The sequence below is a fragment of the Mycteria americana genome, chromosome 23, assembly GCF_035582795.1.
Source record: "Mycteria americana isolate JAX WOST 10 ecotype Jacksonville Zoo and Gardens chromosome 23, USCA_MyAme_1.0, whole genome shotgun sequence".
In the NCBI taxonomy this organism is placed as follows: Eukaryota; Metazoa; Chordata; class Aves; order Ciconiiformes; family Ciconiidae; genus Mycteria; species Mycteria americana.
The window spans coordinates 1,970,220-1,996,008 of record NC_134387.1 but is presented as its reverse complement, the minus strand read 5'-3'; the positions used below and the strand labels follow the sequence as shown (position 1 = coordinate 1,996,008).

Here is a 25,789-nt window from a genome sequence, read left to right as displayed (position 1 = left end):
TTTAGAGCCTTTAAAAAAATGCCTGCGCTCCCTGGAAGAAAGCACGGGGCCAAGCGGGCAGGGAGCTCCGTCGTCCTTAGAAATACAGCCTGGGCCAGGGGACCGGAGCACGGTGTGCAGGACCATGCCCCGCCGTTTCGGAGGCTGGTCACCCCAGACCTCCACCTCAAACCTCGAGGCTTCCAACCGACAGCGCTCCCATTTTGTAGGAACCCTCGGTCGAATCAGCTTAATAAAAAAATAAGAGGAAGAGAAAAGCTGGAGCAGGTCCAGGCTCTGCCCCAGGGAGATGCGGGATGAGGCGGCGGCACAGACCCCGGCAGTTCCCGCTCCGTCCCCGTCTGCGGACGGCGTTGCCAGCCCTACCCTGCCTCCTTTCCGCAAGTTGAGAGGCTTCCAGCAGAAGAGGGAATATAAAAGCCCCGGTGCTCGCATCAGCATCTCCACCGAATTAGCGCTGGAGAGCGGCAAAGGGGCTTATGATGTATCGGGCACGAAATGCGGGGTTTGCAGCAACAAAAGATCTGGGATTAACCTGGTGGCTTGTTTCGGACAGAATCGGGTCCAACAAAGAGCAACTCACACCGACCACAGCGAGAGGCACCCAGCAGCGATTCCCCAATGCCATTCCTTGCTGGGGAGTGTGGTAAATCACCGGGTGAGGGGCTGTGGGCATGAAAAATGGCATTTTCTTTAAAGCCTTTCAAGACCATGGGCCATGCGAGCCGGTTTTCTTGCAGAAGCAGCTGGTTATGGGCAGGAACTGAGCCCTCCAGCCAAGGGAAGGGTGCTGCAAAGAACCATCCTTTGACTTTCCAGGGACTTGACCCCCAAAGTCCTGCAGCATCCTCCCGAAAACCCCAGGCCATGGATATCAGCTGCTGGGGCTTCATGGAGGATGCACCAGAAGATCCTCGTGTCAACGCTAGCGTGGAGGAGGGAGGACGGTGACACCGGCAAAGCCTGGAAAACCCAGGAAAGGAGCAGGGAGGAAGGCGGTGTTTGCGCTAAGCAAGGAGAGCCCTTGCTCACGGTCCCTGGGGCTGCAAGGAGAAGCTGATTCGGGGTTTGTTTTCCCCCACCAGCCTGCGGCAGGATGCCCACTGCCTCGCTGCAAGCATGGCACAGCGGGCGTTTTGGTGGGTGCTGGAGCCCAGCAAAGCCAGAAAAGTTGCTTTTAGGAGAGATCCTGCTTCAGAAGCAGAAATCCCCCGCCTCCTATCACGCTGCATCAGGGACAGGGAAGCCACCAAGGGTGCAGAGGAGGGTGGAGCGGTGGGGAGCCGGGGCTGTGTTGTGACTTCAACCCGCAGATGTGACCTTGTATTTCTATAAGCGCCTCTCATCCGCCCGGATCCTGGGGAGCTGCCGGCTGCGCATTAGACGGGGCATAATCCAAAAGCAGAGCCAACTTGTGCTATAGCAAGGAGGGGTAGGAAGGGCAGGGATGCTCTGGAGGAGGAAGGCGCGGAGCCCCAAAGCCGGTGTCGCATCTCATCTTTTGGGTGGGAAGCAGCTGCCGACACCCGAAGCGGGTGGGAGCAGGACTTCATGCCCAGCCAAAGTCAGACTTGGCCCAGAAGCTTTAAAAGAAAAAAGCAGAAGGAAGGACGCACCCCTGGACATTGAGCTCTTCCCGAGCCGTTGTCACACCGTCTCTTCACGAAGCGATGTGCCAGGGGAGCTGGCAGCGAGTCCCCGTCTCGGGCTGGCCTCGGCTCACCCCGACGTGCCACCTTCCAGTCCCCCCTCCAAAACTTAGCAGCAGAGACCCTGATGCCGCTCACGGCCCAGATCCAGCTGGAGCCATACAGGGAATCCCAGCTCTTGACTCCCCAGGACTTGCTCGAAAACCTCCCCCTTTCCAATCCCTGGGCAGCTGCAGCCCCGTGATGGCCCCAGCATCCCTTTTGCATAACCTTTTCCGCGCTGCGGTGCCGCTTTTCCCCACGTGCTTTGGGCGAGAAATGCCAGCTGGGACACCGGAGAAGCTGCAGATTGGGAGGATACGGCCAAGGAAGCCAGGGCTCGCTCTTGCAAAGGCAAGGAGAGGGATTGCACCTTCTCCCCAGCACGGGTCAGGGTGCGGAGAGCTCTGCTCCTGCCTCTCGGGAGCTCTGACACATGCTCCGCCAGCACCCAGCACCTTTGGCTGCAATAGTTGCCGTGCCCAGGGGCGGCGTTCCGGCTATCCCTGTAATTAAGAATATTCTCAAATATTTAAACAGATTGAAATCTCAATCCCGGGGCAGGCAGCCAGGTCCAGCTTTTGGGTGTACGTGCACTGGGGGGGGCTGAGCACGTGGGGTGCGGCAGGCAAGGATGGCTCTGGGTGCAGGGACGATCAACACCCAAAGGGAGCTTATAAGAAAGGTGGGGACAGACATTTTAGCAGGGCCTGTAGCGATGGGACAAGGGGGAATGGTTTTAAACTGAAAGAGGGGAGATTCAGACTAGAGATAAGGAAGAAATGTTTTACGCTGAGGGTGGTGAGACGCTGGCCCAGGTTGCCCAGGTTGCCCAGGTCAGGCTGGACGGGGCTCTGAGCAGCCTGAGCTGGCGGAAGATGTCCCTGCTCTTGCAGGGGGGGTGGACTGGGTGACCTGTAAAGGTCCCTTCCAACCCAAACCCTTCTATGGTGCCTGTGACTCCCCGGGGACCTGGGAGATGCCCCCCCCACCCCCAGACCTCACTAAGATGTCACCACCAAAGACCCCCCCAGACCTGGCCGGCGATGCAGACCTTCAGCTCATCACCTTTGTCCTTGCCTCAAGAGAGCAGCCAGCCAGCAGCGGTAGGGGCTTTGGGGGCTGTTTGAGCCCCCACCTCTCGGGTACGCCCCATTTCACAGCATCGCTCGGCCGGCCGGCTCGCACCGGCTTGGCGTGCTTCTCGGGAGAGGAAGCTCCAGTCTGCCCGTCGCTGCCCACCGAGGCCGGGTCGTTTGAGACTCCAGCATCTGCTGGGACCCGCTCACCTCCAGAAGCCAGGCATGAAAATTCAGCGGTGGCAAAACAGCCGGGGATGGGGAGGGAGGGGCAGACGGGTCTTTCCATCAGCTCCCTTCCTCTTTGTTCTCCTTTCCTGCTGGCTGGCGGCAACCTCTGCTGCTGAGGTTTTGCAAGGAACCCCGGGAAGGTGCCAACGCCGGAGCAACTTCAGCTAACGGGACCGACCGATCCGGGGACTTTCCCCGGGGCTGGTGCCAGCCCAGACACGGAGCCGGGGGCAGCTCTGGCTGCTGAGGGCTCTGTCCCTCCCTGCCCTTCAGCAGCCAGGACCGCTCCACCAGCTCCGAGCACCGGGAGACCCGGCAGGTCCCGGGTGGCATCTGCATCCTGCTGCGTGCCAGCGGGCAAGGGGCGACGCCGCAGGGACCGTGACAAAGCTCCTTCCCAAAACACCGAGCTGGGAGAGGGAGGCACAAGGAAATTTCCCGTAGGGATGCTTGAGGAAGCAGGTTTTTGGGTTGAGAGGAGCAAGCTGGAGCCCGAAACGGGGATGCGCCTGGCTGGGAGCGTGCTGCAGGCAGCCCGGCTCCTGCCGGCACGGGAAGCAGGCGGAAAGGCCGTACTGTGAGAAGCCGAGTCCGGAGAGCCCCCTTCTTCTCCCGTGGCCCTTGTGGCATTCAGACAGCGGCTGGCACCGCTGCCCGCTTCAGTGCTAATGAAATGTGATGAACCGGACCCGTGACTGTCTCCGTCCTGCCAGGAAGGGCACGTGAGGGCTGGTTTCCACCCTCCCTCCCACCAACGGCAACTGGGAGTCCCCCAGTCCCAGCACAGAGCTGGGGGGGGGAACGAGACCTGTCCCCACGCCAAGCCTTGCTCAGCGGAAGCAGGATGAAGCCCCAAGGACCAGGAGTGCAGGTGGCTGTGGGTGCCATCCCTGTTTTGGCAGCGCCGTGAGGAGGGGTGGCCCCAGCCCTCCCTCCTGGCACACGTTGGGACCCCCCGAGACCTCCCCACCGCGCTCTCCCTCTGCTCTGCCGGGAGGGAGCATCTCCCTTCTCACGGTACCTGTGCCATCCGGCGTGGACCTCACAAAGGTGGGCAGCATCTTCACCGAGGCCGTGGGGTTCGTGTCTGCTCCCAGCCCCTTCTCCATCTCCTTCCCGAAACGCTGGGACACCTCCTGGAGGGTCTCCTCGGAGAGCCGCATGTGGTAGAGGTACTTGTCGATCTGAAAGGTGGAGATAAAGCCAAAAAGTCAGCTGGAGGGTTGGGGACACGGGCACAAACCCCCATGACCCGTTCAGGACAGCGTTCAACCCCCCTCGTGGCTGCTGGGGCTGATGCAAGAAGCAGAAGCAGGTCGTGACCCACCCCGAAGGGCAGGACACGGCTGTGCCAGCACGTTGCCAACACGGCGCCGCCGGCAGCGCCGCCACAGCTTATCTGCAGGCACGCCAATAACGCTCGCCGCCGTTCTTGCTCCTCTTCCTGAGCATCCGGGGCCGCTCTCCAAAGAGTTCACCAAATGCCACCCCGCGCCCTCCTTGGCAGCATGCCCTCGCCCAGACGGGTGCCAACCTGGGAACGCCGAGGAGCTCCCGCAGCTTCTTCCCCGCTCGTTCACCTACGGGCACCCAAACAGGTTGCGACAGAAGTAGGACCCAAACTCGACAACCTTCCCTGCCCGGGCTGTGAGTCAGGTCAGCGTCGGAGGTTTTTCCAGCTGCGGAGCCCTTCCTACACCGTGGCGGCAACGTCCCTCGACCTTGACACCCCGGGCTTCTTCCTACGTGAAGGATGCTTGGCAGGAATCCACTGCCCATTCATTTCTTCACTGCTGAGATCACCCCTACAAAGGGTTACGGTGCCGAGAGCTGCTAAACTGCCTCGAGCAAACAACGCTGTGTGACACAAGTGGGTGCCACGGCCAGAAAGGGAAGAAATCCACCCCCCTGCTCCTGGCGATCGTTTATACCCTTGTGCTTGGGAAGATGCCTGGCTCCTTCTACAAACGGCATCAAAGCATCTCGTCTTCCCCGGGAAAGGCATGGAAAAACTCCTCCCCGACCCATCCATTACCACCGTGCATGTCTCTGCAGCCTGGCTGGAGCAGGGAAGGGAAACGGAGAGGCGGACAGACTGCCAGCTCCCAAACTATGCCCCGTTTCAATTAACTTCACTTAAAATTAATTAAAGGGCAGCTGCAAGCCCTGCGAAGTCAAAGGAAAACTCCACCCAGTTAGCTCACCTGTCTGTAGGCACGTAACATAAGGTCATCAGAAATCAAGCATGGATTTTTTTTTTTTTTTTTTTATAGGGCTACGCTATAGGAAATGGGCATTTTGTGGGCAAGTAATAGCCATCCGCCCCAGCGTGACCTCGCTCACGGATGCAGCCGCCTGGACCCTGGGCTGAACAAAACAGCTCTGCTGTGGTTTTGGCTGCCTGCGTTTCAGGCTCGGGATGCTCCGGCCCATCCTTTCCCCCTTCCAGCTCTGCTGGAAAGTTGGAAGCCGAGCCCCGCGTTGCTCTGCTTGCTGCGGCGAGGTCGGAGGATGGAGGGAAGCCCAGCCGAGCACGCTCCAGGAGATGCGTTATTCCCCGGGGAATGGCATCCTCGCCGGTGTGATGCCACCTCCCGATTTCTCTTGGTGCTTTCAGCTCCATCCCATTAATCGGGAGCGGAGAGCAAGCGCCCGCCAGCTGGGAGAGCAGGCAGGCGTGAGGGAAAGGACAAGGGTAAGGAAACGTGGAGGTTTCCCGGTGCCGGCTGTTTACCAGCACCTCCTTATCCACCCCAGCAGCAGGCAGTCAAACACTCCCCTCCTATTTGCTTTTGCTTGCTGAAAATTTCCACGTACCAGGCTCCGGTTACCGGCACAGGGAAGGTGGCTGCTGCCCCAGCTCACCTCCACCCTCTCCCTCCTCTTCCAGCTTCAGGAGGGGCCCAGTGCCCGGAGCCCACCTCCACCCCGGCCCCGGGGGAGGAGATCTCCCGTTTAGCTGCCCCGACAGCAATCGGTCGATGCCATCGACCCACGACAGACGGCCCGAGCCCATTTCTTAGCTGTGAGCCAGACAGATACGTTATCCCGGCTCGCAGGAGCCTCTCACAACCTCCTCGGGAACCACCAACCTGCCCCTTGGCACGGGGAGGACCTCAACCAGACTCCGGCTCCTCACCAGCAGCATCTGACCTGGGGCGTCGGTGACAATTACAGACAAACCCGGCCGACACCGGGTGCTCTGCCTCCCCGCAGCCTCTCGCTGCCGTGAGACCTTCCTTCACTGGACTTCTCTGGCAGCCTAGGGTGGTCGGGGGGTGCTGGTGAGACCATCGTGAGTGGGGATGGGGTCCCAGCGAGGTGTCTGCATCCCAGCGGTGGGGTACCGGACCAGCAGGGCTCGGGGCAGAGCTTCACCCGTGCACGAACCGCACGCTGCTGGTGTTTCTCTCCTGTCTGCCACCCTGACTTTGCTTGCTTTTCCTCCTAGCCTGGCAAGATGCTGCTAGGGGAAGATCTCATCCCAGAGAAGCTGGGTGCTTTGGAAGCTCGGATGCACAAGAAGCCATCGCCGTTTGCTCCTCGATTCCTGCCCCAGGCACGGGGCAGTGAAGATGCTGCGTGCACGACCCGCCGGCCCGCAAAATCCCAGCACGGGGAAACGACGCGGAGGTTTCACCTCCTCTCTCCAGGACAGGCACCGCTCAGCACGTTCCCCATGTCCTCCAGGCTCCACCGTACCAGGAATAATCGGCAGCGTGAGAAACAGGGTGACCTTCTTCTAATCTCCAAAGCCCTTTAAAACCTGGATCATCTTCTGCTACGAACGCAGCCGTCGTCCCGCTTGGCAGCTGAGGCAGGTCAGGGCGTCCTGCAGAACGGCTCCAGGGCAGCAGCAGCTCAGCTCCTTCCCGAGCGAGACCACCGTGGCGTGCACCCGACCCCCACCAAGGAAGAGCCGTGGACACCTTCGTGCCCAATGCTTCCCAGCCCCGTGGCCCCCGTGGTTCGTTGCTCCAATTACCCGCCCTGCGCCCGAGCACACCTCACACCGTAGCGAAGCTCTGGTAAAGAGAGGGGAATTTAGTCCGCAGCGCCCAAGCATGAGTATATCTTTCAAGATAAACGACCTCCTCGGTGGTTTAACCTTTTTTTTTTTTTTTTTTTTTAAGATCGTTGCCAATTCCAAATAAATAAAGTCACTAGGTTAGGATCCGGAGTGGGGCAATTTAATTTCTGGAAGGCTTCCATCATAAATAATGGTGTTTCCCTGAGGAAATCTAAACTGAATGGAGGAGGAACAGATTTAAGCTGGGAAGCGCCGGGCATGCTCACAGCCCCAGAGAGCTGCGCACAGGGCAGGACATTTTGTTAAGGAACCGGATCGTTAGAGCCGCTGCGGGTGTAACAAGTTCGAGGCAATTTTTTTGAACTAAAAACCGAGCAAATCCCTACCTCCTGGCTCAGGGCTGTCTCCAAAGGCTCAGCTAATTTCTACACCGAGCACCCGCCGCCGGGTGCTGGGGAAGTGCCCGGCGTCGCCCTTCCCAGCTGCAAGGCCACCGTTGGGCAAGGTCCATCCGCCCCAAGGCTGAAGAAACCTCAAGTTGCCCAATTTTTGCCGCCAGCTGGAAGCTGAGTGAGCGGTGCCGTGCCGAGCCGAGCTTAAAGTACCCCAAAAGCCAGGTTTGCCTCTGCAACGATGGTAATAACTCACAGTTCCAGCACCAGCACCACAGCTGGATGATGTGCTTTTGCCTGAAGACTTCTCTTAATCCTCCCATCAGGGCTAGAGCCTAAGGGGTCAGTGCCGCAAACGTATTAGCCTGCGAATAACTTCATTCCAATTCCATGCCACTAATCACGGAGAAAAAAATTAATTCCTCGGCTGATATGTTTGCAAGAGGGTCCCATGCACGCAGCTAGTCGCAGGAGTGGAAAACCCCTCCCCGACAGATCTATCCCGTATCGCTGTGCCCCTCGGCGGGGGGATGCACGGGCGGTGGCACGGCTCGGGCGGTCGCAGCAGGGAGGACGAAGGATGCCGTTGCCCTCACAGCGGTAGCGGGGACCCTTTTCGCCATCGCTCGGTGGGGACGTGGGGCAGGATTGCCGTCGGTGATGGAAATTACAGCGTGACAGCGGCTTCCGGCAAAGCGCAACCGTTTCCTGCCCAGCAAACAGCGGCGGGGAAGGAGAAGGACTCGGGGTGTTTTATTCTCATGCAGTAAGGTCTCGGCCTCATCTTCCCTATTAACGATCCCGGGTTCTGGGAAGGGGAAGCTGCTCCTCTTTAGTTTCAGTTTTGCTCTGGGTCTCTCTTCGAAGTCATGTGTCTGGCGAGAACCAGACTGGAATCGAATGCTTCCAGTCCCCCAGTATCTGCTCGCTGCAGTTTTCAGCTGCATGTGCATAATTTCAGCAGCGTTTGGAGAAAAAGCATAACACTGGGAGAGGTTAGCTGGCTTCTGGGCCAGATTCTTTTCCTTTTTGGTAACAGAAAGTAAAATATTTGTTGTGCACGAGAACAACAGAGAGATGTTCAAGTTTGGGGAAGGCTTGAGCACTCCTAACCCACAAGTGTGCAGTCAATCCTCTCTCCAGGGTAATCTCTGCCTGAAATTATTTTTAATTTCAATTACTTCCCTCCCTATCCCAGTTTTTACCTTAAAACATGCTGCTTTTTTTTAAACCACTGAGTTTTTTTGAAATACCGACTCTCTCCCTGCTTCTTTCAGAGGAGGATGCTGTGCGAGCACCCCGCAGTTACCAGGGAGAGCCAGCAGCCGTGCCCCCATCCTGCCCGGATCCGCGGCGGGACGCGACAGATGCAGGGAAACCGAGGCAGAGGGAGTGGCAGCGGTTCACCAAGGTCGCAGGGTGAATCCGGGAAAGCATCCAGCACAGAGCGTTTTATTTTCTGGCTCGGGACTATAACCTGGCACACACTTTGCAACTTTTCTTGTCGGATCAGGAACGGGCACCGCAGCACGGGACAGACCCCGTGCCACGTCCTCAGCCCCTGCATACTGAAAACCAGCACTCCCCATCCCCGTGTTGCCACGCCGTTACCCAGCCTGGGCTGACTCAGTGCCGGGAACTGGCTCGTCCCCTTCCCCAACCTCCCTGCCTTCGGTGACACGGGACCGATGCCGGGCTGCACCCACCCTTCGCCAGCCCTGACCCCGGCAGCACCCACGTCCTTGGCTCCGCGCTGAATTAAACCCCACGTGCCCTCCCCTCACAGCCAAGCCTCTGATGACACACGCCTGGAGTCATCTTGAACCCGAGTGAGTCAGATGGTTTCCTGCTCGGCCGGTTCCTCCCCATCCTCGCCCCCCCAGGACGGCAGCTGAACCCTGTGCCGGAGGTGGAGCACGGCACATGGCGAAGAAATCACGCTGCAGAGCATCAGCGGCGGCCGGGGACCCGTCCTTGGGTGACCCCGCTGCTCCGCAGCCCCACGAAAAGCCCAATTTAACCGCGAAAACGTTCTGAGGAGTCGGAGATGTCAAACTGCTCCCAGCTCCCGCCGGCCCTGAGCAGCCCCCGCCGGCCTTTGAGACGCCTCCCTGCCCTCCCTTTTTCTCTCTCGTTTTAAGCCCAGAGGGTCTCTGGGGCGGCTGTAAGAGGCAGCATCCCCCTCGGATGCTGCCGGATCGGAAAGCCTCGCCGGCACCGAGACCCCTCGGATGCTGGGAGCACCCCGCCACGGTTGGGGAAACTGAGGCTGCGCCCTGCCCGGGCTCCCCACGGCAGCTCACGCGAGAAGCCGAGGAGCGAGGGGATACGCGATGGCTCCCCGAAGGTGCCGAGGACGGGAAAGGCCGTCCTGGCGCTGACCTTGGCGGGCTTAAGAGAAGCTATTATGTTGGTTTCCAGGAATCTGTAATCAGGCACCCCTCCCACAGCCGCAGAGGAGTCTGCGAGAGGCAGCCAGGGAGGAACCGGCTAGATAAAACTAATCCCCCTAGCAAAGGAAAAATAGAAAAAACAGAGGAAAACCTGCCCCTGCCTCAGAACCACCGCAAATATAGGAAAATCAACTCCATCTTCAGCTTTTCCTTCTTTCGAAGGAGTGATGGGGAAGAAGAGCCGCCAACGCAGTTATTTAGCTCATTTGCCTCCCGCTCCTCCCGTCGCATGACGAGGCGGAGGTTCAGGGACCAGGAAACCCGGAGTGAGCCGGCACATCCAAAGGGAACGTAGTTCATCCGTGGCAAACTTTCAAGCTGGGATCTCAAAGGACGCTGCTGAGGTTAATTAAAGTTTGCCCAGTCCCTTGGGTTAGATAAGTTATTCCTGCAACCCACTTCCCAGCCGGGCAAAGCAAAGGGCAGGAGGAGTTTGGGGACATATGTGACATCTCCCCAGGCGGGCAGCGGAGCAGGTAAAGCTGCTCCGTGGCAAGAATGGGAAGAAAAATGCTATTTTGGGGGCTATTTTCAAGGCCCTGATGTGGACACAAACGACAGCTGTTGGAAAGGGCACTTCCTTCCCACAGCCGAGCCCCTTTTCTGCCCGATCCAAAGCAAAAAGACGCACGACTCGAACGCACCCCAGGCTACCGCCCCAAAATCTTTTCCCAAATATAGTCTCGAATTTTGGGTAAAGCCTTTGGGTTTGATAAAAAAAGAAATCACAGCTTTCCAAGAATTTCAGCCCCTCCATCTCCCTGTGCTGGGGACTCCCCTTACCTCCTTGCCTGGAAAGATTTATAAGCCAGAAATAATTTTTGCATCCACGGTGGAAGCATCCAGCTCGGAAACCCAGCTGCTTCCCCCCTTCTCCCCCCTCCCCTGCAGCAAAGCCGAGCTCCGTGCTCTCGCCGGAGGCTGCGCCGACCCCAGCTTTGCCTTACCAGGATTCACAGGCATTTGTTTAAAAATAACCCAGAGAAATCCAGTTGTGGTGGAGGCCGTTTGGGGCCGGGAGGGCAGAGCCATCTCCCACAGCAGCCAGAGCCCTGGCCGACGGCTCCTGGATATTTCTCCCACACACACAATCTCAGCAACCTATTTTGTTTGGGCTCAGAGCCGGGAGGAAAACGAAGCTGGTTCCCGAGGCTTCGCACACCCTTTTCCCAATGGGTAACGAAGCCGAATACCTTAAATCAAAACCTTTCCCATCCATTATTTCCAGCTCCTGATAAGGAACTCGAAAGCTGCCCGGAGCCCGAGAGGCAGAAGTCGGGCCGTGCCACTGGCCTATTTCTGCCGTCGGGTTACACAACTCCCTCCCGTGGATTTGGCTGTTGCACAACCCCAGGACACTCGTGAGCAGACCGAGCCCGTATTTCCTTACGGATCGCTTTGCGTTAGGAAGTTATTTCTATGCACTTTGTTTGGTTTTGTTTTCTTTTTTAATGTTCTCGCCTGTTTCACTTCCTATTTAACGCAGGCGAAGGGCCGACGTGGCGTGGCGAGTTTTGTTTCTCCATCAGCGTCCCCGGCGTTAGTGATGGGCTCTCTGCAGCCGTGCGTTTTGCTTTTTGCTTTTTTTTTTAAGGGGGCATTTGCAAATCTCGACCACCCCACGCCTGGGCACCGTGACCCCGGTAATAGGAACCGCGGCGCGACCTCAGGACTCGGAGCCGAAACCCTCTCCGACATATCCTTAGACGCCCCAAACGCTGGCGGAGGGCCGGGGGAAGAGCCAGAGCCTTCCCGCACAGTCTCCCAGCCAGCTTTTTTTTCCCAGGAATCATTTATTTAACACTTGCTGTTTAGAGCCTAAGCGCTGTCCTGCCCAGACAAAGGCCGGCTGCTTTCCACCAGCCACGGGCGAGCAGAACCACTTGCATTTTTCAAGTGCCTGAACTCCGGAATTACCGGTGACAAACTCCCCGCGCATCCCAACGGGACGCTTCGACTTGCGTTTGCGGTCCAGGAACAGGCTCTGGTCGTCCAGGACCCGTAAATCAAGGGAGGGGGAAGGCGAGAAGACGTTTGCCATGGCAGCCAGTGCGGGGGGGCGGGGGGGGGGGGGACACGCAGCCTGGGGAAGGGGACCCCGAGTCCCGCCTTTGCCTCCGAGCAACCCCCTCCGGCCGTGCCCGGGCTGACCCGGCCCCGCTCCCCGCAGGGACCCGGGGCGGCAGCGGGGGGGTCCCGCCGAGGGGCTGAAGGCCCCGGCCCCGAGGGCTGCTCCGCGCCCGCGGATGCTCCGCGCCGGCGGCAGGAAGCGGCGACACGTGCGGCGCGGGGCGGCCCGGCTGCCCCGGGGGTCCGAGAGCGGCGGGGGCGGCCGGGGAGCGGAGCGGAGCCGCTCCCCCCCTCTTCCTCTTCCTCCTCCTCCTCCTCTTCCTCCTCCTCCTGCTCCGCGCCGCCGGCCCGCGGGGGGCGCCCGGCCACGCGGGGTCCCGCAGCCGCCCGCCGCGGCACGTACGGCACGGCGGCCCCGGCGGGGAGCCCACGGGCCCGGGGGCGACAGCGGCGCCTCCCGCCGCCCCCTGCCCCGCCCGCGGCGCCCCCCAGCCCCCTGCTTCCCTGGCTTCTCCTTTTTTCTCCTTTCCCCTCTTTTTCCTTCTTTTCCTTCTTTTCCTTTCCCCCCTCTCCTTTTTTCTTTTTTCTTCTTCCTTTTTTCCTTTTTTCTCCTTTTCCTCTTTTTCCTTTTTTCCCTTTTTAAGTTCTTTCCTTTTTCCTTTTTTCCCTTTTTCCTTTTTTCCTTTTTCCGTTTTTCCCCTTTTCCGTTTTTTCCCCTTTTCCGTTTTTCCCCTTTTCCCCCTTTTCCCTTCCCCCTCCCCTTTTCCCTTCTCTCTTTTTTCCCACTGCTCCCCCCTCCTTTTTTCCTTCCCCCCCTTTTTTCCTCCTCGCCCCCCGCCCCTCCCCGCCGGCCCCCTTCTCCCGCGCACGCCCCTCACCTTCTGCGCCTGGTCGTGGCTGAGCTCGGTGAAGAAGTAAGCGAGGAGGTGGGAGGCGATCATCTTGCGCGGCGGGGCGCGGAGCGGCGCGGAGGGGAGCGGAGCGGAGCGGAGGTGGCGGCGGAGCAGCGCGCGCCGCGGTACGCACCCGCGACAATGTGGCTCATTGAGGAGGTTCCCCCGGCCCACGAGTGACGCGGCGCCGCGGCGGCTTCTCATTGGTTGAGCCGCGAGGGTGTGTGCCCGGCGCGGGGGCTGACGCCCGCCGCGAGGGGGCGCTCGAGGGAGAGGGGGTGAATGAATGGGGGGTGAATGAATGGGGGGTGAATGAATGGGGGGGAATGGGGGGAACTGGGGGGAACTGGGGTGAACTGGTGTGGGGCGCTGGGTGGCGGGGGGTGAACAGGATCTGGGGTGGGCACTGGGGGGTGCGGGGGAGGTGAGTGTGGGTGAACTGGGGGGAGTGTGGGTGCACTGGGGGAGTGTGGTACATTGCGGGGGAGGGTACTGGGGGGTTACTGGAGTGAACTGGTGTGGGGCGCTGGGAGGAGGGGGGTGAACAGGATCTGGGGTGGGCACTGGGGGGTGCGGGGGAGGTGAGTGTGGGTGAACTGGGGGGGCTGTGGGTGCACTGGGGGAGTGTGGTACATTGGGGGGAGGGTACTGGGGGGTTACTGGGGTGAACTGGTGTGGGGCGCTGGGAGGAGGGGGGTGAACAGGATCTGGGGTGGGCACTGGGGGGTGCGGGGGAGGTGAGTGTGGGTGAACTGGGGGGGCTGTGGGTGCACTGGGGGAGTGTGGTACATTGGGGGGAGGGTACTGGGGGGTTACTGGGGTGAACTGGTGTGGGGCGCTGGGAGGAGGCGGGTGAACAGGATCTGGGGTGGGCACTGGGGGGTGCAGGGCAGGTGAGTGTGGGTGAACTGGGGGGAGTGTGGGTGCACTGGGGGAGTGTGGTACATTGCGGGGGAGGGTACTGGGGGGTTACTGGAGTGAACTGGTGTGGGGCGCTGTGTGGTGGGGGGTGAACAGGATCTGGGGTGGGCACTGGGGGGTGCGGGGGAGGTGAGTGTGGGCGAACTGGGGGGAGTGTGGTACATTGGGGGGAGGGTACTGGGGGGTTACTGGGGTGAACTGGTGTGGGGCGCTGGGTGGCGGGGGGGTTGAACAGGATCTGGGGAGATGAGTGTGGGTGCACTGGGGGTGTGCATGCATTGGGGGTGTACTGGGGGGTGTGCGTGAACTGGGGGGGGGTGTGCACATGGGGGAGTGCACAGGAGGTGCGTGCACCGGGAGGGATGTGCACCGCTGTCCGTGCGCGCACGCCGGCATACGCGCACCCTGGGGGGGGGCACGCAGCGGCACGCGTGTGCGTGTGCGCGCGCGTGCACGCGCGGGCTGCCTCACGCGCGGCGGCATGTGTCGGTGCACGCAGCCGTCGCGGTCACGGGCGTCTGCGTGTGCCTCGGTGTGTTCCTGCAGATGCACGGGCATGCACGCAGCGTGCTGCGTGTGCGTGTGTCTGCGCGGGTGCGCGCGCCGTCACACGCGCGTTAAACGTGCGCGCCCGCCCGCGTCCGTCGGCGTGCATCCATCAGCCCGCAGCCCGTGGCGGTTCCTACGCCCGCACGGCTCTGCACCGCTCCCCGCGCCCAGGGAAGGGCTGAAGGGGGGTGCTCGGTGCACCCCGAAGCTCCGGGAAGCCTCTGCCTGTGTTATCCCAGGGAGGGGCCGGGATCTGCCTCCGCCATCCCTCCTTCCTCCTCATCTCCGTCCCGGCTCCCTTCTCCCGCTTCCATCTGGGGATTCAAGGGCCGAAGCCGTGCGAAGACCCGCAGCTGGGCCTTGCAAGGAGCCCTACGAGGGCCGTGGCACGTCCTACGCCCGCCTGGCCCTCCAGAACAGCTCCTGCTGCCCGGATCCTGGCTCCCAGAAGAGCCGGTCTTAGCAGCCCTGGGGCAGGAGTTACCCAACCCGTCTGCCTGCTCCCTGCCGCGCTTTCCCAACCAGTTCTGAGCAGCTCAAACTCTTCACGGCTTTACCTTGTAATATTTCTTTCTAAGTGGTCATTTACATCATTTTTTCAAGGAATTGAAACTCCATTTCAAAGGAAAGAGAGAGGGGGAGAAGCAACCAAAATAGAGCCAGAGAAACAGCGCCGAGACAACCCCGCTGCCAGACTCCTTTTCCTGGGCAATCCAGTCCTGCCGGACCCTGCCCATCCAGCCCGCGTTTGTCCAGGGTTTCGGTTAAAGCCCCGTATCGGCAGCTGATGCTTTTTAATCTTTTTCGGTGCGCCTGCATTTCGATTCACCCTCTCATCCAGCTTTTTTTGCTAAATATCCAAATTCTCAGTGGTTAAGATGAAATTAAAGCAGCTTTTAGCCTAAAAATAGCCGGGCACATCTGTCCACCTTCCCCATCTGCTGCCTGCCGGGCTGGATGAAGGAAGCGACTGTATGTGCAAAATGAGGGGTCTGTCTCGTCCTTCTGTCCCGCTCGGGAGCTCAGTTCACCTCTGCAAAATCAGTTTATTCAGGGAGGCATATTCCCCAAGACTCGATTTATTTGCCGGGTAACACCCTACTCAAGAAAAGGCAGGAGGAGCAGGTCTTCGGTCGATGCGTTCCTCTAAATAGCGCTTGCTTTTCAAGTGATTTTTTTTTATTTAAAATGAGTTTTCCTAACACGTTTCGTAATTCGTTTCACGTAATAAACCTCAAAATCTAAATCTTTTCAAGCCATCCCTCCCAGCTGCTTCCTGGCTTCGTATGGGCTTGTAATAATCTATCGGCATTTAATGCCGCGTTCCTTAGCAAAAGGAAATGGGCTGATTGCAGGGATTGAAGTTACAACCGGCTCTAATTTCTCTAATGCGATTCTTTAAAGACGAATGACTGCGGTAATGACAACGTCGGAGCTTGAAAGGAAGGGCCGTGCCCAGCGGCCGGAGCAGGGATGGAGCATCCCGGAGTCCTGGGACCAGCTCTGGATGCAAGAGGGGCCAGCCTGCCTCACGGCACGGGGACAAGCCCCCCGGACCGCTGCCGCCCGAGGGGTTTGGGGACCCCCAGGAGAGAGCGCTGCAAACCCGGCGAGGGTAATATCCCCCTTTTATACTGGGGAAACCGAGGCACGGCTCAGGATGGGCGTAGAGGAATTGGGAACCGAACCCAGCGCATCTGATTTTTCGAGGCCGCTGTGCGGCACGGAGCAGCCAGGATGATCTCGGAGCTGGACCCGCTCCAGGAGAGGCATTAATCCATCTTAGATCACCTGCCCCGTGATTCACCGCTCCATCGGTGCTCCATATAGTTTCCAACAACGTTTCATTTGACACACACACACACACGCATCCCAAACGAACCCATCAGCAGAGAATGACACCGGTGACCATTTATTTACTTTGCCTGGTCACCCAACACACCGGAAACCTTGAACTCGGCCGGACCCAGCCCTTGCACGGGGCTGGGAATAGAAAACCGGTCCGAGAACTTTTCTTTCTTCGGCAGCTGTGGGAGGGAGCGCGTGACCTTGGGGCTGAGCTCGGCGAAACAGCCTTTCCCCAGCTCTGCGGCGAGGGATGAGGTTCGCCCATCCCAAAGCGCTCCGCAAAGCTGGAAGGAGAGGGGAGGACTGTGCCCTGTCCGTGCTGGGGGGCCGGTGGGAAGCTGTCCATGCGTCCCTCCTACCGCTGCTCCTCTGCGGGTGCTTATAACCCCGGAGCCGACGTCCAACCCACCCATCCTAAAACATCTAGCCGCATCCCAAGGCCATCCTCCCCCGAGCAGCCAGCCCTCCCCAAAACGGCCGGAGGGATTCCCCGCGGGTCAGGAGGGGACCAGGAAACCGGGTGCCCGCGGACTGGGCCACCCCGAGCTTCTGTGGCCCAGCCTTCCCCCCCCTCGCAACCAGGCTAATCTCCGTTCTACGGACGGAAAAGGGGAGATTAAATTAGATTAGATGTAGCCGCCTAATTTTAGCTTCCTCACATGTTACAGGCACCCTGCTCTGGCTCTTCCCTTGCTCTCCTCAAACCTTCACTCCCCTCAAAGCCACAGGGCCACCAGCCAGGACAGGAGGAAACCAAATGTGTTTTGGCCAGGAAGCGGCACCCAGCGGCAGATACGAGTGTGCGGTGTGCGGGCGGGCACTGGAGGTTGCTGGGCCTCTGCCGAGAGGGGACTGGTGGTGATGGCCACCCTCCCCTGGTGATGGTCGCCCTCCCCTGGTGATGGTCGCCCTCCCCTGGTGATGGTCACCCTCCCCTGGTGATGGCCACCCTCCCCTGGTGATGGTCGCCCTCCCCTGGTGATGGCCACCCTCTGCTGGTGATGGTCGCCCTCCCCTGGTGATGGTCGCCCTCCCCTGGTGATGGCCACCCTCCCCTGGTGATGGTCGCCCTCCCCTGGTGATGGTCGCCCTCCCCTGGTGATGGCCACCCTCCCCTGGTGATGGTCGCCCTCCCCTGGTGATGGCCACCCTCCCCTGGTGATGGCCACCCTCTGCTGGTGATGGCCACCATCCCCTGGTGATGGCCACCCTCTGCTGGTGATGGCCACCCTCCGCTGGTGATGGTCGCCCTCCTCTGGTGATGGCCACCCTCTGCTGGTGATGGTTGCCCTCCCCTGGTGATGGCCATCTTCTGCTGGTGATGGCCACCCTTCCATGGTGATGGCCACCCTCCCCTGGTGATGGCTACCCTCCCCTGGTGATGGCCACCCTCCGCTGGTGATGGCCACCCTCCGCTGGTGATGGTCGCCCTCCTCTGGTGATGGCCACCCTCTGCTGGTGATGGTTGCCCTCCCCTGGTGATGGCCATCTTCTGCTGGTGATGGCCACCCTCCCCTGGTGATGGCCACCCTCCGCTGGTGATGGTCGCCCTCCTCTGGTGATGGCCACCCTCTGCTGGTGATGGTTGCCCTCCCCTGGTGATGGCCATCTTCTGCTGGTGATGGCCACCCTTCCATGGTGATGGCCACCCTCCCCTGGTGATGGCCACCCTCCCCTGGTGATGGCTACCCTCCCCTGGTGATGGCCACCCTCTGCTGGTGATGGCCACCCTCCGCTGGTGATGGTCGCCCTCCCCTGGTGATGGCCACCCTCCGCTGGTGATGGTCGCCCTCCTCTGGTGATGGCCACCCTCCGCTGGTGATGGTCGCCCTCCTCTGGTGATGGCCACCCTCTGCTGGTGATGGTTGCCCTCCCCTGGTGATGGCCATCTTCTGCTGGTGATGGCCACCCTCCCCTGGTGATGGCCACCCTCCGCTGGTGATGGCCACCCTCCCCTGGTGATGGTCTCCCTCCCCTGGTGATGGCCACCCTCCGCTGGTGATGGCCACCCTCCCCTGGTGATGGTCGCCCTCCCCTGGTGATGGCCACCCTCTGCTGGTGGTGGCCATCCTCAACCTCGGGAGCATCTCCATCCCCGAGCAGCCTCCCCGGCCCAGGAGGATTTTTCCCCTGGGACCCCCAGCATCGGCAAGTCCAGTTTGCCCCCTCTGTGCCAAGCTTCTTCCGCTGCCTGTCCCTCTGCCTCCCCCTGAATTACTGCGACAGGAGGTTGACGTTTGCTTTCCGCTGCCTGCCCTGACCTCCCTCGTGGCAGCGCCGGTCATAAGCTCTCGGCTTATCCAGCTGCCACGGAGTCTGCCAACTCCGTCCAACACCTCCTGAGCCGAGGGGACATCGGATCCCCCGTGGGACCAGCCCGGAGCGCCCCAGGATCAGCCCCGCGATGCAAGGGGGAGAGGAGATGCCTGAGCCCCTTGCATTTCCATGAGCTGCACCGTCCTCAAAGTCCCAGCAAGGTCCCCAAACCCCAGAGGGGATGCTGGACGATGGCAGGAGCCCTGGCGGGATGGATGGTGTCCCCAAAAGCTGGCACGGCCAAACTTAGGGAGAGCTGGGGGGCGGTCCTGGGGCCGGCAAGGGTTGTGCCGGGCACTGTGCAAGCCTGGCACACCTCCGAGGTCAAAAGTCCCAGCCACGACACAGGACCTTGAGTCACGCCGCCCTGGGATGAATAACTCCCACGTGTGGCACTTTCTCAATCGCAGCGGAAAGAAGAGGGTTCTCCAGCGTCCCCCGGGCTCTTTCCCAGCCGCTGGCAGCGGCAGAGCTGGGTCATCGCCACGTCCCACGGCGTGGGGCGAGCGCACGTCCCCGGTGCCGCTGAGCTGGAACTGGGGCGTGAGCGGGGCGAGCGGCAGCGGGCAGGCTGCTGAGAGAGCAGGCAGCAGTAGGCAGGGGGACGCTCGGTGCCAGGGGCTTTTCCCTCGTCTCTTCCATGGGATGTGCTTCCTTCCGGAGCCCTGGGTGCGAGCAAGCCCAGAGGATTTGCAGCCCGTGCTAAGTGTGCGGATGCCGCTCCTATTTCTGATCCAAAGAGTTGGGATGCTCAAAAGTTCCCCTGGTTTTTTCCCCCGCTACACCAGGCTCCCAGAGCTGGGTCTCAGGGGTCCCATCCCGGAGCGTGCCGGCGGTGGGATAACCCTGCCATCACCCCGAAACACCCCTGTGCCACGGCCGCATCCAGCCCAGGCTCGGCGCAGGGTCGGTCCTCAAGCCCCGGCCGGCAGAAGCCGGGAGCACGTGGGAAGCCTCCAGCTCCACCGGGATGCGGGAGGGAAGAGCCACGGAGGCAGCAGCCTGGAAGCAGCCGGAGGCGAAGCAGCGAGCTGAAGGCTTGGGGGAAGCTCAGCGACGCAGCTGGGGTCAAATCCCAAATGCAAACCGCCCCCGGGGCCTCCGCCTGCGCCGATCCCTGCGAAACCCTTCCCACCCGGCACTGACGATCAGAGGAAATAGCCCAAAACTCGGCGTCGAGGAAGACCCGGGTGCACGGCTACGGCGGGATCCCACCCTTTGGCCCTGCCGGGCTCCAAAGCCATCGCACGGGCAGGGACCAGCATCCACGGCACGGCGGCGAAGCCGCGTGCGGATGGACGCACCTCCTGACCCATCCTCAGGCTGGTTTGGGCATCTACCTCCCGCCCCTCCAAAAAGCCCAGCCGAAAGCGGACGGCACTACTGGTGGGCAGGGAAGGATTAAAACCCCGCTGACCCCCGCCACGTCCGGAGCAATCCCCAACCCCAGCCCGCAGCCTGGCCAGCTCTCCCCGGGATGCAGGAGCAGAGCCGGGCTCTGCCCTGGACCCTTGCTCACCCACAAGCAGCACCTCGCATCTCTCCCTGCAGGGAGGACCGTGTCTCAAAGCCCCCGCTCACGTATTTTTCCTTCAATTCGCTCCGCCAGGCAGAAAAACACCCTGAATACGCCATCCCGCCTTGCTCCGACATCACCCCGCCTGGCCCAGGGCCAGAGGTTTGGGAAACAGCTGCCCCTCTACGCCCTTCCCTGAATTATTTCACCTCCGCCCCGTGATCCCCTGCCACCCACAGTTACCCCCCTTCTGACGAGCAGCAGCCAGATGAATTGACCGCGCGTCCCTTCGCACGGGGGCCGTCGCAGCTCCTTAGCCAGGTACAAGGAGAAAAAAAAAAAACCCCAAATCCCAAATCCAGGGAGAAAATCCCCTTACCCGGGTGAAGCCCTTGCCGTCCATCCCATCCGCCGCGTGCTCGGACGTCATCCTTGGAGCATCCGAGACGGTTTGCTGGGACTGGCACCTTGTGCCCCACGACAGGCTGGGACTGGGAGAGCTTTATCATCTCTGATCCCTGCGGAGGAAGGTCCTGCGCGTCAGCCCCGAGGTCATTGGCTCGGCACTGCGGAGATAAAGATGGGATTTTAGCGGCACCGGTGTAATCCCGGAGCCGTGGGATGAGCACGACGGAGCTGCCTGGGATGTGGTGCTTTGTGCGCGGTGCTGGTGGCTTTGGGCTCCTGCTGCTGCCACCCTCGCCGGCCCCCTCCGTGCCTCCCTCTGTGTCGTACCCCGTTGCGTGGCAATAAATAGCAGCCGGATCACGGACCAGCCCCTGGGTGACCCCTGCCATGCCCCGTCCCCGTGGGGGGGTGACGTGGCTTGCTTGCCCCCAGCCCGAATTTCCGTGCACGGTTTTACCGGTGAATCCTCTCTCCTTTTTCCTGGGGAGGGAAAATAAAACGGGGAAATTAATGCTGGGGCGGGATGGATGTGTTTGCAAGGAGGGGGGGTTGCAGGGGCTGGAAGCTCCAAGCCGTGCCGGGTCTGTACGGCCCCGACCCTGGTAACAGCCGCGGAGACCAGGTACCGTGCGCGTGCACGTGTGCGTGGTGCGCGTGCGTGCGCACGTGGGGCAGGGACGTGTGGCCGCCCACGTGGCTCTGACCCGGCAAAGTGCTTAATCGGGATCCGCGGGCACCCGGTACGGCGGCAGCGGCTCCTCCGCTTATGCAGAGCTTTGGGGGCCCCAGAGCACCCCCAAAAAGAGGGGGGGGGGGGGGAGAGCTGCTGCGGTGGCCTGGCAGCCTCCTCAGCCCCGTGGCTTCGTGGCTCCATCCCTACGTGACCGTGGGCGTGCGAGTCCCCTCTCCCCGCTGCCGGAGAGGAGCTGCCGAGCAAAGAGGTTTAAGGTTGATGCGCTTATTAATTCTGTCAAGCGGAGATTATCTGTCTCGGAGGGCCGGGCAGCAGCAGCGATCGGCGCCGGCGCGGTTATCCGGGATGGGCAGGGCAGAAATTGCCCTCTGGGAGGAGGGGGACGGAGCCGCAGCCCCCGGTTTTCCTGTCGCAGGCGGCTGGGCCGTGACGGGGGCTCGAGAGAAGGGGCAAGGCTCGTTTCTGGGGCAAGCGGGCTCCCTGCCTGGGCTCAGGGACCGCCTGGATGTGCTGAAGGTTAAACCCAGCCCTAAATCTTAGTCCAACCTCTAAGCTCGGCTCTTTCCCTTCGCAAGGTGCTGCGCTGGCTGGGGAGAGCGAGGCAGAGCTGAGCCCCAGCCCCAGCCCTGTCGTCATCCCCGTCCCTGTCCCTGTCCCTGTCCCCGTCTCCATCCCTATCCCTGTCCCCATCCCCGTCTCCGTTGTGGTCCCTGTTCTCATCTCGTCCCCGTCCCATCCCCATCCCCATCCCTGTCCCTCTCCCATCCCCATCCATGTCCCCGTCCCATCCCCATCCCCATCCCTGTCCCTCTCCCATCCCCATCCGTGTCCCGGTCCCATCCCCATCCCCATCCCTGTCCCTCTCCCATCCCCATCCGTGTCCCCGTCCCATCCCCATCCCTGTCTCGGTCCCTGTCCCCGTCTCATCCCCATCCCCATCCCACCCCTGTCCCCATCCTGGTCCCTGTCCCCATCCCCATCCCCAGGGCACGGGGCCAATGGTGGCAGCCAGGACTAACCCAGACCCCGGCACGGTTGCCGGGGGCTTGCGGCAGCCAGAACCCAAGCCCACCGTGCTCACAGCCGCGCCGGCTGCGATGGCAGCCGTGCCACGAGCTGCTCCCCCCGGCAGCCACCTGCCTCGTGCCGGGGGGGTTTGGCAACGCCTTCGGCTGACGGAAACGTCTTTTATCTCCAAAAATTCCTTTGCGCTTGGACGGGGAAAACTCTGGCTGCTCCAGGCTGGGATCCTCCCTCCGCCGGCCGCCGGCTTTTACAAAAAGACTTCTTCAAGCCGGGAAGGACAGAGCCACCTTTGTTCCGTCCCCGCTCCTATTGCTGCCGGCGTGGAGGAAACGTCACCGAGCCCTTGGCGCCGGCAGCTTTACAATCCACCTCCTGGCACGTCCGCGCTGGGAATCTCCAGGACAGGGAGAATAAAATGAACTGTGAGCGTTGGGCGATGGGAGATGTGCCGGGGAGCGAGTGGGGCTGGGGAGGCCGGGGGGCTGGGGGCATCGCTGCCTGTCCTGGCAGGTATTTGCTCCCCCCCCCAGCCAGTCCCAGCAGGACTTTAATTATTATTTTTATTTAACCGAGCCGGGATCGTTTCATCTCCCGCCATAAGAAGGGTCGGGTCGAAGGGAGCCAAGCCATGCTGAGCCCCGGTCGCCCAGCCGCTTCCACCCCGCTCACGCCATCCCTGCCGAAATCCTCGTCGTGGCGGGCGCCGGACCCGGCCGATAAACCCCGTTATTGTCCCTCCCGACTCATGTATAATTCAGCACATGGCGGGGGCAAGACCTGCCCTTTCCCAGCACGGGACCCCCCGGGGTCCTCGGTGGGTGGCCGGGGACCGTCCCCAACCTCCCCAGCGCGGCACCTCCTGCTTTTCACTAAACCTCTTTACGAAGAGGCGACGGAGGAGCGGCCGGCCGGGGTGCCGGCAGGACAGCGATCCCCCCCGGCCCCCCGAGATGCCCCCCAGGCATCGCACCGGGAACCCGCCCGGCTGCAGCTCCCACGACATCAACACCACGGCTGGCTGCGAAAGCAGCCTCCAGACTTTCCCTCGCAAAGACGCCTTCAAATTTCCAGCTCGAACAGCTGGGAAACTGCGGCCGGGCTGGAGCTTCCTGCCTCTGGCCGGAGCACAGTGACGTTTAGCTAGGAGAAGGCGCTGGGGAGATGCAGATATTGATTTCGCCGGCAGCACTGATGGCAGCGGGAGAGATGATTTTATGGCTTTAATGGAAGAATCAAAGCTTTTAAGGAGGCCTCGCTGGCTCTATGGCAACCTGCGCTCCCCCATTTCCCATGCCGGCGGCTGCGAGCCCCATCCCCAGGCGCTGGGTGGTCCCGATGCTGAGCTGGGCTCGGACCCCCCAGGCTCGGGGACCGGGATCTGCTGATTCAGCGGCAGCCCGACGAGGAATCCCGCTGCAAACGATGCCACGAATTCCTGGGTGCAGCTGCCTGGCAGAGCGGGCGTCTCAGGACACGTTTGACAGCAGGAGGAGGAGGAGGGAGAGGTGGAAACACCGGCTGCCGTTCGGCATCCTCTGCCGTGGCCGGAGGCGACGCCAATTCTCAATAAAGCACCTCAAAATGTTTTATTAAGGCGTCCCCCACCCACAGTCAGGATCCGGCCATCATGGGTGCTCACGGGCAGCACGGAGCTGGCACGAGGCCGGCAGCTCCGGCAGGGACCAGCCACCTCCGAGGCGTTTGGGGCCGTGCCAAGAAAGATTGGGCTTAATCGCATGTCAACAGCTGCCCCGCGCCAGGATCCGGCTGCGCCGCAGCCCTGGCACCAGCCCTCTTCCCTGACCTTCCCAGCACCCACCCCGCTGCAGTAATTAGAAACCGCCGGGTAATTTTTCCCCTCTCACGATAACGGCAAATGTCAGATCCCAACGGAGCGTCGGCATTGCCGGCTGGGCGGGGTGGGGCGAAGCCAACGGGATGGAGCCACCCAGCTTTGGGGAGCGTGCCGGGGGACGGCGGCCGGTGCCGGGGCTTTGGGACCCAAGCCCAGCTCTTGCTCCGGCCGCGCTCAGAGTAGGGAAAATGAAAGGAATAACTGGGCACGTTTGAGCCTGAAGGCTTGGAAAACAGCCTCCGCCCAAAGCGTTCCCGCTGGGGAAACTGCCCCCGGGCTGCCGGGGTGCCGTTTTCTGGAAATTCAGCCCTGGATGCTTCCCAAGCTCCCATCCCTGCCAGGAGCTGTGCAGAGGCTGCTTGGCCTGGAGCAAAGCAGGCTGTGACCCCGGGGGGTGGAAATTGGGGTGAATCCCCCAAAACTCAGGAATCCTGGGGTTGCCCTAAGCCCAGGTTGGGGCGACCCGAGCCGTTATCCGAACCCACCGGCGAGGCTTCGCTGCCGGAGGAGCTCTGCCCTCTCCCCCTCGGCCTTCCACTGCTGCTCTCGTCTGGCTCGCGCCCGCTCCGTCAGGCTGCTGCTGGTTTTAGGGGGCTGTGTCCCGGGCGGGCACGAGCAGAAAATGGCGGGGGGGGGGGGGGGGGGAGAGAAAATAAACTCCTTTCTGGCTTTGCAGCATCCTCATCCGCTGCAGATGCTGCCCTGCGCTTGCTGCGAGCAGGGGCTGATAACTCTGAGCCCTAATAACTGCGACCCCTAATAACTGTGACCCCTAATAACCGTGACCCATCATAACCCCGGTCCGTAATAACTGTGACGCCTAAAAAACATGGTCCCTAATAACCCTGACCCCTAATAACCCTGACCCCTAATAACCGTGACCCCTAATAACCCTGACCCCTAATAATCCTGACCCCTAATAACCCTGACCTCTAATAACCGTGACCCCTAATAACCCTGGCCCCTAATAATTCTGCCCCCCAGGTCTGCTCCCTCCCCATCGGGGCGAGACTCCTGCAAATCCCATTTGCACAAGCAACCCCCACACCCCTCCATTGCCCCCCCCCGTGCCGCTCCCCCCACTTCCCATTTTTCCCTTGATTTTAAATCCACAAAACATCCAAACCGGGGCGATTTTCCCAGCTATAAAACAAGGGGAAAGGAGCAGGCCCCGGCTGGCGGCAGGCGGGGGATTTCGGCAGCCCCCATTCCCCCTCAGATGCTTCCGCCTTCAAATAGAAGCGCGCAGGCGTGCACCCCCTTGTTTTGGGGGTGGCTTTAAACCCACCTGCCCTCAGATTTATTTGTAAGGTCTGTTCCCCCCGCTTCCGATCCGGGCAGTAATAATGTGATTATCCGGATCGGGCTGTGGGATAGGGAAGCTCATTACGGAGCATTAAAGAAGGGAAAATTGGGTTTTCTGAGGTTCTAGTAAAAACTCGTTTGCCGTCCAGGCGTCTCCGAGGCTCGTTTTGGGGCTCGTTTGGGGGTTTCTTTGCAATTTGCTCCTCCAGCCCCGATCTCCCACCGGGCAAGGAGCAAAATGGTAGGACCCCGGCGCAGCCCGGGGATGGTTTTCAGCCCCCCCCCAGGTGCTTTCAGGTTTGGGGAAACTGAGGCACGACGGCCGCAGCCCTACACTGGGGAACACGTCCGTTCCCCCCGCACCCCACAGGGCACCCGTTCCCCGCCCGCAGCCCCCAAACCACCCCGGGAAAAGCGGGTGAGCCGCCTTGGGGGGCTTTTCTCCCCGAAAACACCAGAGGAGGGGTTTTGGGAGGGAGAAAACCACCCCGGAGATGGGGCTGGGGTGAGGTTCC

General features: G+C 61.2%; 1 protein-coding gene across 1 annotated transcript in view; it reads right to left on the bottom strand.

Moving 5' to 3' along the window:
• The window catches only part of HK2 (hexokinase 2), a 30,682-nt gene extending 17,685 nt beyond the window's left edge, over positions 1-12,997 (bottom strand). The window contains exons 1-2 of the mRNA XM_075523727.1: positions 12,822-12,997; positions 4,020-4,182 (exon numbers count right to left, since the gene is read on the bottom strand). Of these exons, the coding sequence (XP_075379842.1) occupies positions 4,020-4,182; positions 12,822-12,884 (226 nt within the window). The 5' untranslated portion in view covers positions 12,885-12,997. The remainder of the gene's footprint in view (positions 1-4,019; positions 4,183-12,821) is intronic.
• Positions 12,998-25,789: the final 12,792 nt, after the last annotated feature.